This window comes from Calliphora vicina, chromosome 2 (genome assembly GCF_958450345.1).
Source record: "Calliphora vicina chromosome 2, idCalVici1.1, whole genome shotgun sequence".
NCBI classification, from domain to species: domain Eukaryota; kingdom Metazoa; phylum Arthropoda; class Insecta; order Diptera; family Calliphoridae; genus Calliphora; species Calliphora vicina.
Genome location: NC_088781.1, coordinates 80,576,513 through 80,586,161, shown reverse-complemented (window position 1 = coordinate 80,586,161; position 9,649 = coordinate 80,576,513). Strand labels below are relative to the sequence as shown.

The following is a 9,649-nucleotide window of genomic DNA, read 5'->3' as shown; positions in this document are numbered from 1 at the left end:
TTGTCAAGGCTCACACCCCCTAAGACTTTGTCCTAATTTCTTGAGTCAGACAGTCGATGATAGGATGTCAACCGTAAAGGTGTTGTTCAAATTGTTTGGCGACTTCTCACGATTTTAAGAATTGTAGAAGTACTCATGTTTGTTCTTTGTGTAGACAGAAGCATCACTCTTTGCTTCATAGAGATCAAAGACCGCAAGGTCAAAATTCTCAATTATCAACCCAATTTCCTATAGCTTCCGGTACTAATGTACCATTACAACCCCCTTATAATGTTAACACGATTTCAGCAAGCACCCAAAATCAACCCCCTCTTAATTTTACCCCTTCAACTTCAGCAGCGGCTCAAAACGTGCATACGTATGCCGCACATTTGAGCCCTAACCCCCATTCCACAGTCCTGTTGGGCTCGGCTATTTGTATAGTCGATGTGAACGATCTCAGATGTGCGGCTCGTGCGCTAGTTGACCCTGGTTCGCAAGGCACCTTTATCTCTAGGAGATTACAAAGAAAGCTTTCTATACCAACATTTTCAGTACCATCGACAAATGTCACTGGTATGATGGACATTCCTCTACTATGTGCGTTCTTTCTGTCGGATCCCCGATAGACCCCAGTTTCAAACTTAAAATTTGCGCATATGTAGATGAGAAAATTACCGGTCGGTTGCCCTCGTGTACCCTTACAGATATCGTGAACTCTAGTTTTCCCGATATTACCATGATTGACGTCATGTGTACCCGTATGGATATCCTATTTTTAGGAAATGTTTATCCAAAAATTTTAACCTCGGATGTTACAAAGCATCCAAATGGCAACCTGGTCGCCCAAAGAACAGTTTTCGGTTGGATACTAACTGGTGAGGTATTTCAATCGGAACCCATGTACACCCTTGCAACGTTTTGCAACCAAGTTGAACAATATTCTGTTTGTCTCTACAAACAGACGTGCATTTTATTCGCTCCGCGATTTTATTAATATTTTATTGTTTTTTAGTGCAAACAAAAATTTTAAAAATTAGCGATTGGACGCTTTGAAATTATATTTGTGTCTAGTGATAAATATAAAAATTTGCAAAAGCAATTTTGTTTAAAAAAAAAAAAAACAACTGGTTTAAAAAAAAATAAAAAGTGTTAATTCCTTTTGTTTGTTTTAAAAGAGCATATGAATTCTCATGATGAAAGGAGGCTCAGTATGAACGGTAGAAATGCCTACATATTTCTTAACGGGGAGAGTGATCAAAACAAAAAAATAAATGACCCCAGCTACAACAAAAATTATTTAACCGCCAAACCAGCTGAGAGAGCACGCTCTTGTTCCCCCGTGATACAATTACACGAACAAAATAATACACAAACAATATCACCAACCAATTTATGTTTAGAACAAAGCATAAAAGAAAATATGAAAATTTTAAATACAACAACAACTATACCAGTTTTAAAAACACAGACAAATACTGTTAATAAACAAGCTTGTGATCCACTAACAAAGAATAGTGAGAGTTTGAATGTTTTTAACACTAAACAAACCACAATAAATAATGATGGTACACTGAAGGGCGCTATACCAAAAAAAAAAAGATAAGTACATTGAAATCACCAGTACTACCAGGTATGCTTAGATATGTAAGTATTAATAAAAGAAATTTTAGTCCCCAAAATAATGGAACGTCTGTCAAGAAACAGAAGATAGTTGATGATCCCTTGATAGGCAATCGTTTCGCACTCTTGAGCGAGGATAATAATAAGAGTATAAAAGATGGTACTTACGAAAAGAAATCATTAAAGCCACCACCAATATATCTGCGTGAGTCAAGCTCGAATAATTTGGTCAAAACATTTGTTGAACTCATTGGAAAAAATAATTTCCATATTGTTTCAATAAGAAAAGGCGGTGGATTTTTATAGAAAAATCTCTCAATACCTAAATGATAATAAAAAGAATTTTTATACCTATCAACTGAAAAGTAGTAAAGGGTTGACAGTTGTCATTAAAGGCATAGAGTCCAGTGTTGAGACTAATGATATCAAGGAGGCCCTGCAAGAATTGGGCTACGAAGTAAGAGCTGTAGTTAATATATTTAACAAAGATAAAATTCCTCAGCCAATGTTTAGAGTCGAGTTGGAGCCAGAAAAAAATAAATTGAGGGGAAATGAAACTCACCCAATTTACTCAACACGATATCTGTTAAATCGTAGAATAACCATTGAGGAGCCTCTTAAAAGAAATCGTCCTGTTCAATGTGGCAATTGTCAAGAGTTTGGACATACTAAAAATTATTGTACCTTGCGAACAGTGTGTGTGGCATGCGGAGACCTTCATTCTTCATCACAATGTGATATCCTAAAGAATGGTCTCAGAAGAAAATGTGGTAACTGTGGTGGCGATCATTCAGCCAACTACCGCGGGTGCCCAGTTTATAAGGAGTTATTGAACAGATTAAGAGAGATGCAAAAGCTAATAAGAGGGAAAACATCTGAAGTACCAGCCTACAAATTTGAAAACACCTATCCACCAGTCAATTCTGAAGTTCCGCTATTGAACAAGCAAGCAGCCTCAACACAATTAAATTCACAATCCACTCAAATTGATCAGCCTAAGAATGTAACAGGTTCTTATGCCAATGTTTTGAGAACGGGTTACCAGCAGCCTGGTGTTCCCCAAAATACGGGAGGGTTGGAAGCACTTATGCACGCGCTTACCAAGAATATTACCTCTCTTAATCAAAATATGACAAACTTTATGTCATCCATACAAAACACAATACAAGAGCTTTTAAGAGCGCAGAACCAAATGATACAAATCCTCTTAACAAAAAAATGAGTTATTTGAGACTATGTTTCTGGAATGCAAACAGTTTAAACCAACATAAATCAGAGGTATCCCACTTCATGCAGAATAAAAACATCGACGTGCTATTGGTTTCGGAAACTCATCTTACCAATAGGTATAACTTTTATATTTCGGGTTATACATTCTACTGTACAAATCATTCTGATGGTAAGGCACATGGTGGCACTGGTATTTTAATTAGAAATCGTTTAAAACATTATCCCCTAGCTGAATTCTCAAAAGACTATATGCAGGCAACATCCATTCATCTGGAAAGCTTTGGTGGAGATTTAAATATAAGCGCGATCTATTGCCTACCACGCTTTTCAATGACCAAGGAGAAGTTTGAAGAATTATTTAGCACGCTAGGAGGTCGCTTTCTGGCATGTGGCGACTTTAATGCCAAACACACTTACTGGGGCTCTCGACTAATGAATCCCAGAGGTAGACAGCTTTATAAAGCATTAGTTGATCGCAACAATGGCCTGGATATTGTGTCCCCTGGACAACCAACATACTGGCCTGCTGATCCTAAAAAAATTCCTGATCTCATAGTCTTTGCCATAACAAAAAATATTAATCGAAATTCAATATCTACAGAAATGTCATATGATTTATCTTCTGATCATTCCCCAATTATAGTATCTTATTACGGGAGGACTAACATTTCAAAATTTCATACTGAAACATATTACTTTGAAACAAATTGGCTTAAATATAAAAAAATATATAAGCAGTCATATCCACACAGATCTTTGTATTCAGTGTGAGGAAGATGTAGATAAAGGTGTCAATGACTTTACGTCATTAATTGTATCGGCTCTAAATCATTCAAAGAGTCAAATATTTCCTAAAACTGATATGCACATTTCCAACTCAGATATTGAACGACTTCTTTTAGAAAAGAGAAAACTCAGAAGAGAATGGCAACAAAGTAGATCTCCTGCTGCAAAGCAGAGGCTGTCTGCTGCTAGTAAAAATCTGAAAAAAGCCCTCCAATTAGAGGAGGATCGCAGAAATAGAAATTACATTCAAAGCTTAACAAATACCAAACACACAAATTTATCCCTTTGGAAGGCAACGAAAAATATCAAGCCACCGGCAGAGGGGCAAAGCCCTTTAAGGAAAGCTGACGGTACCTGGGCTCGCAGCACGGAGGAAAAAGCTAAAATATTTGCCGATCACTTAAGTACAGTCTTTCAACCAAACTCGCCAACTACTGTTTTTGAACTTGAAGAGCCACCTGTGTCAACATTATCTAATGATGACATATTAGATATAAGCCCAGAAGACATTAACGAAGTAATCAAGGATAATATAATATTAAAAAAATCACCTGGAAATGATTCTGTTACACCTACTATGATTAAAAACCTACCGACTGTGGCAATAATTGTGCTGTCTACAATATTTAATGCGATCTTTAAACATGGACCCAGTATGCAAAATGATTCGAAGTTATGTCGAAAATGGATCATTTTTTCGTAAAATTTTATCGATGTCGACTTCGATATAATGTCGAGAATGTGCGTGTTTTCCTAAGAAGAGTACAGAGCGATAAAGAGTCGAAAATCGTTTATTATTCTGATTCTAATTTTTATCGATATACTATACATTTTTCGGTATTAAAAATGTTCTAAAATGATTCGATTTCGATTAAATATATGAACAATTTCGTATACTTTATACCATCGAGCAATTTCTTCTTGAAATAATGCATATTCAATACCATTATTATTATCCAATAATGTTGCGTTAGATGTGTTTTCATTTTCAAATGCAATAAACTCTGCACATATTTCTGATGTTTGCTGATTATGAGATTCGAATTGTCAAAAACAACATCAATAATTGGCTGCGCTTTTCTTTTAAGACGTCTTTGATCCATTTTTCGTGTTAAACTATATTTTTATGAATATGTTATTGATAGGTTAAGAAATAAAATTTTATTTTCTCACAAATTGACAAAACAATAATATGTATGTATATGAATTTGTCAATTTGTGCAAAAATAAAATTTGACATTAAAAAAAAACTCGAACATTATTCGCCATTTCTATAAAATATTAAAATATGATATTCTAAAAAATGTAGATTGGATAGAGCATCATAATAAATTCATATTTTCGATTTTAATTCGAAATAAGTTCGATAAAAAGAACTGACTCGAAATGTTGCATACTGGGGAGTTTTCCGACAAATTGGAAAACTTCTCAGATAATAATGATACCAAAGCCAGGTAAGGACTTGACCGTACCATCCTCCTATAGACCAATAAGCTTGCTTCCTTGCTTATCGAAACTCTTCGAAAAAGTGTTCCAAAAGAAAATCATACCATTTTTAAATGAGAAAAGTATAATCGGAACAATCGAACAAGTTAATCGTATAACCGGAGAGATAAGAAAATCCTTTGAATTAAAGAAATATTGTTCAGCTTTATTTTTGGATGTCGCTCAAGACTTCGACAAAGTATGGCACAAAGGCCTAGTATGTAAAATAAAATGTTTGCTGCCACCATCTACTCATAAACTATTGGAATCTTATCTATCGGACCGTATATTTACAGTTAAGTACAATGATTACGTGACAAGAGAATATAGGATTGGAGCAGGAGTACCACAAGGAAGTGTTCTTGGACCTAGCCTCTATTTGATTTACACCTCTGATTTGCCTACGAGCGATGAATTGACTATTTCTACATTTGCTGATGACACCGCAATTATTAGCTCGCACGAAAACCCATATATAGCATCTAGTATACTAGATGGCTACTTAAGATGTGTGGAAACATGGTTAAACAAATGGAGAATACGTGTAAATGAGTTAAAAAGCAAACATGTTACGTTCACACTGAGGAGGGGATGCTGTCCACCTGTCACACTTAACAATGTTAATATACCTCAGTCCGATTATGTTACATACCTTGGTATTCACTTAGATAGAAGACTTACATGGCGCCGTCATATAGAAACCAAGAGACTTCACATGAAGTTAAAAGCATCTAGCCTTCACTGGTTAATAAGTGACCAATCAAAGTTAAGCCTGGACTATAAAGTCACCCTGTATAAAATCATTTTAAAACCAATTTGGACATATGGAATCCAATTGTGGGGAACGGCCAGTAATTCCAGTATTGAGCTTATACAGAGGGCCCAGTCGAAAATTCTTAGGACCATGACGGGTGCACCATGGTACATAAGAAATGAAAACATCCACAGGGACTTGGAAGTGCCACTAGTGAAGGATGAGTTTAAGAAAGTCCGCGATAAATATATACTGAAACTGTAATCACAGCCAAATCCGCTTGCTCGGCTTCTCGCACAGAGCCAAACCAGATCAAGGCTTTGTAGAGGAGATCTACCACCCCGCTAAGATGAGGTCCATGCATCAAACAATGCTCTCTTTAGAGAGCAATTAGTTTTAATTTTAGTTATAAGATTTAATCACTTATTGTAAGGCCTAATGATAAAGGCAGATTCAATAAATATATAAAAAGTTAAAAAAAAAGTTGAGTTGATCGCCCAACTTGCTCGTTTTTGGGAACTTGAAGGAGTTCCACAAGCGACACGATGGTCCGAAAGCGAAGAAATTTGTGAGGAGCTTTACCGGACTACTACTTACAGAAACCCCGATGGTCGCTATGTAGTTTCACTCCCTTTTCGTCGAGAATTTTAAAATGAAGTGACATTAGGAGATTCTCGACATTGTGCTTTGTCCCAGTTCATGAGAAATGAAACTCGACTTTTAAAGAACACCGAATGGAAATCACAGTATGACACTGTGATTAGCGAGTATTTTGAAATGGGACATATCAAAGCAGTTAATCCCTCTGATTCAAAAGCGACTAGTTATTATTTACCGCATCATGCAGTATTTAAACCCGATAGTTTGACCACCAAACTCCGTGTGGTATTTAACGCCTCAAACCCATCCTCCAATGGCGTAAGCCTTAATAATATTTTATACCCCGGTCCTCCAATGGCGACTCTTTCGTTACGTTTTTAACGCTGACATTGAGAAAATGTATCGCCAAATTTTAATTCATCCCGAACAAACACAATTTCAGCGGATCTTTTACCGCAATAATCCCGAAGCTGATATAAAGGACTATGAGCTAAATACAGTCACATTCGGAGTGAATTGTGCACCGTATTTAGCGATTCGAACTCTTTTACAATTGGCCAACGATTGTGAATCCCAAAGTCCGTTAGCATCTCAAATTTTGAAAACCCAAATGTATGTCGATGAAGTACTTGCTGGCTCTCATAAGCTAGAAGACGCTTTTGAGAGACGTATTGAACTCACCCATGTTCTCGAATCGGCTGGTTTCGTTTTACGAAAATGGACTGCCAATCATATACGTCTCTTAGAAGATTTACCCCGAGAGAATCTGCTTGATGCAGACTTCTTAAAATTTGCAGATGCTAGCACAGCAAAAACCCTGGGCTTGCGATGGAATGCTGATACTGACAGTTTCTACTTCCGACTCATATCGCAGCCACGCCGGGATATTGTGACAAAACGTGCTGTCTTGTCAGAAATAGCTAAGCTATTTGACCCCGCCGGTTGGCTCTCTCCAAAAATTATTGTTGCAAAAATTATAATGCAACAAATATGGAAAGACAAGACAGATTGGGATGAAAGTTTAAAAACCTTAACCCTTGCGCAATGGCGCTCATTTTTAAATGATTACCCGAATATTGAGAAAATTAACATTCCAAGATGGGTTAATTTTCACCCGAGTCATGAAATTGAACTTCATGCATTTTCTGATGCTTCAGAAAAGGCTTATGGCTGTGCTCTTTATGTTCGAAGTATTTCGGCGAATGAAATCACTTCACATTCACTCTCTGCAAAGACGAAGGTAGCTCCTGTTAAGTCTGAAACATTACCCCGTTTAGAACTTTGTGGAGCGGCTTTGATGGAAAACATGGTAGAATCTTTGTGTAGTCAATTAAATCTAGACAAGAGAAAGATTTATATGTGGACTGATTCTACTATAGTTTTATCTTGGCTCAAAAAACCCCCGTGTCATTGGCCAACCTTTGTCAAGAACAGAGTTTCACTCATAGTAAAGAAAGTAGGTAACGAAAATTGGTATCATGTTGACTCCAAAGATAACCCCGCAGATATCGCAAGTCGTGGAACTCTTGCTCGAGATTTGGTAGACAACCCCTTATGGTGGCATGGTCCCTCGTGGTTAAAGGGGGGTCAGACGGAATGTATTGTTTGTGTTTTGTGCCATGTATTGGGACATTTTTCCACATGTAAACATATACATACCGTGTGATCCATATGAAACTTTGTGTATGTAAAATACATGTGTATTACTCGTGACATTTTTGAAATTAGAGCATGTTCTATTTTCGTGTGTATAACAGTGTTGTATTTTGAAATACAACAATACATGACCCCCCTATTACGACAACCGCGAGAATACTGGCCACAAAATATCGTTACCGAACATCTACATTTAGAAGTTCAATCTTTTTCTGTTCAGACTGAACTAAAATTTGACATACTGGAACGTTTTTCAGATTTACCCCGTGCAATGCGAATTATTTCGTATTGGTTCAGGTGTTTATAGTATTTGAAAACCCGAAAATGCTTGTACAACACTTTAGATTTAACACAATCAGAAATGAGATTTACTCGTGATCGATTAGTTCTAGTAGTCAAAAGAATTATATACTCGAATATTCTTTACTCTCAAAAGGTAAACCCATATCTTCCAAGAGTAATTTACTCACTTTGAACCCGTTTATTGACTCGAATGGTTTTGTCAGAATCAATGGTCGATTAGTTCGATCACCTGGCTTAACATACGATGACCGTTACCCTAAAATTCTGCCTTATGCAGCCCGTTTTACTCGTTTGTTTGTTGAACATGTTTACAAGTGCTCTGCCCATGGTGGCCATTCATTAATGCTCAGATTAGTTAGAAATGAGTTTTGGGCCCCGAAATTAAAGAATCTAATTCGTACAGTTATTTTCAATTGTAAGGAATGTACAATTTACCGAAAGAAAACCGGTCAGCAGATTATGGCACCTTTACCCCCTGAACGTGCGTCTCTTTCGAGACCGTTTACCCATACTGGTTTAGATTTCGCAGGTCCGTTCGACATAAAATCCTACATTGGTAGAGGTTGCCGAATAACAAAAGGTTATGTTCTCGTGTTTGTTTGTTTCGCCACAAAGGCGATTCATTTAGAGGCAACCGGTGATATGTCGACCGAAACGGAACTGCATTTGTCGGTGCTGCTAATTTACTGGAAGTTGACCGAAAGCAGTTTTTACTCCAATTGAGGCCAAAAGTACTTGTACGAAATAGTTCTCAGCCAGTTGAATGGCATTTTATACCCCCTGGGGCTCCTCATATGGGCGGCTTATGGGAAGCCGGCGTTAAGAGTGTAAAAACTCATTTTCGCAAAATTGCTGGAATGCAAAAATTTAAATTTTAGGAGTTTACAACTATGTTAAGCCGTATTGAAGCTTGCCTAAACTCAAGACTGATGATCCCCTTGATTTAGTCCCATTAACACCTGATCATTTTTTGATTGGAGCGCCTCTTTTGGCACCCCCTGAACCCAATCATTCCGATATTTCTTTGAGTATTGCTTATAGATGGCAGGAACTCAAAGTGCTCCATCATCAGTTTAACTGCTATGAGTGATGATCCCCTTGATTTAGTCCCATTAACACCTGGTCATTTTTTGATTGGAGCGCCTCTTTTGGCACCCCCTGAACCCAATCATTCCGATCTTTCTTTGAGTATTGCTTATAGATGGCAGGAACTCAAAGTGCTCCATCATCAGT

General features: G+C 37.2%; 1 protein-coding gene across 1 annotated transcript; it reads left to right on the top strand.

Annotated features, from left to right (window-relative positions):
* Positions 1-6,634: 6,634 nt before the first annotated feature.
* LOC135950594 (uncharacterized) lies at positions 6,635-9,139 on the top strand. Its single transcript, XM_065500127.1, has 3 exons — positions 6,635-6,775; positions 6,900-7,779; positions 8,550-9,139. Exons 1-3 carry the CDS (start codon positions 6,635-6,637, stop codon positions 9,137-9,139), a joined length of 1,611 nt encoding a protein of 536 aa, XP_065356199.1.
* Positions 9,140-9,649: the final 510 nt, after the last annotated feature.

What these genes read in the sequence shown, in the direction of transcription:
- LOC135950594 (XM_065500127.1), top strand. Translation starts at nt 6,635, where the DNA reads ATGGGACATATCAAAGCAGTTAATCCCTCTGATTCAAAAGCGACTAGT. An exon ending in CAAACCCATCCTCCAATGGC is followed by an intron (nt 6,776 to 6,899) that starts GTAAGCCTTAAT and finishes ACACAATTTCAG; the next exon opens with CGGATCTTTTACCGCAATAA. An exon ending in AAACATGGTAGAATCTTTGT is followed by an intron (nt 7,780 to 8,549) that starts GTAGTCAATTAA and finishes TACTCTCAAAAG; the next exon opens with GTAAACCCATATCTTCCAAG.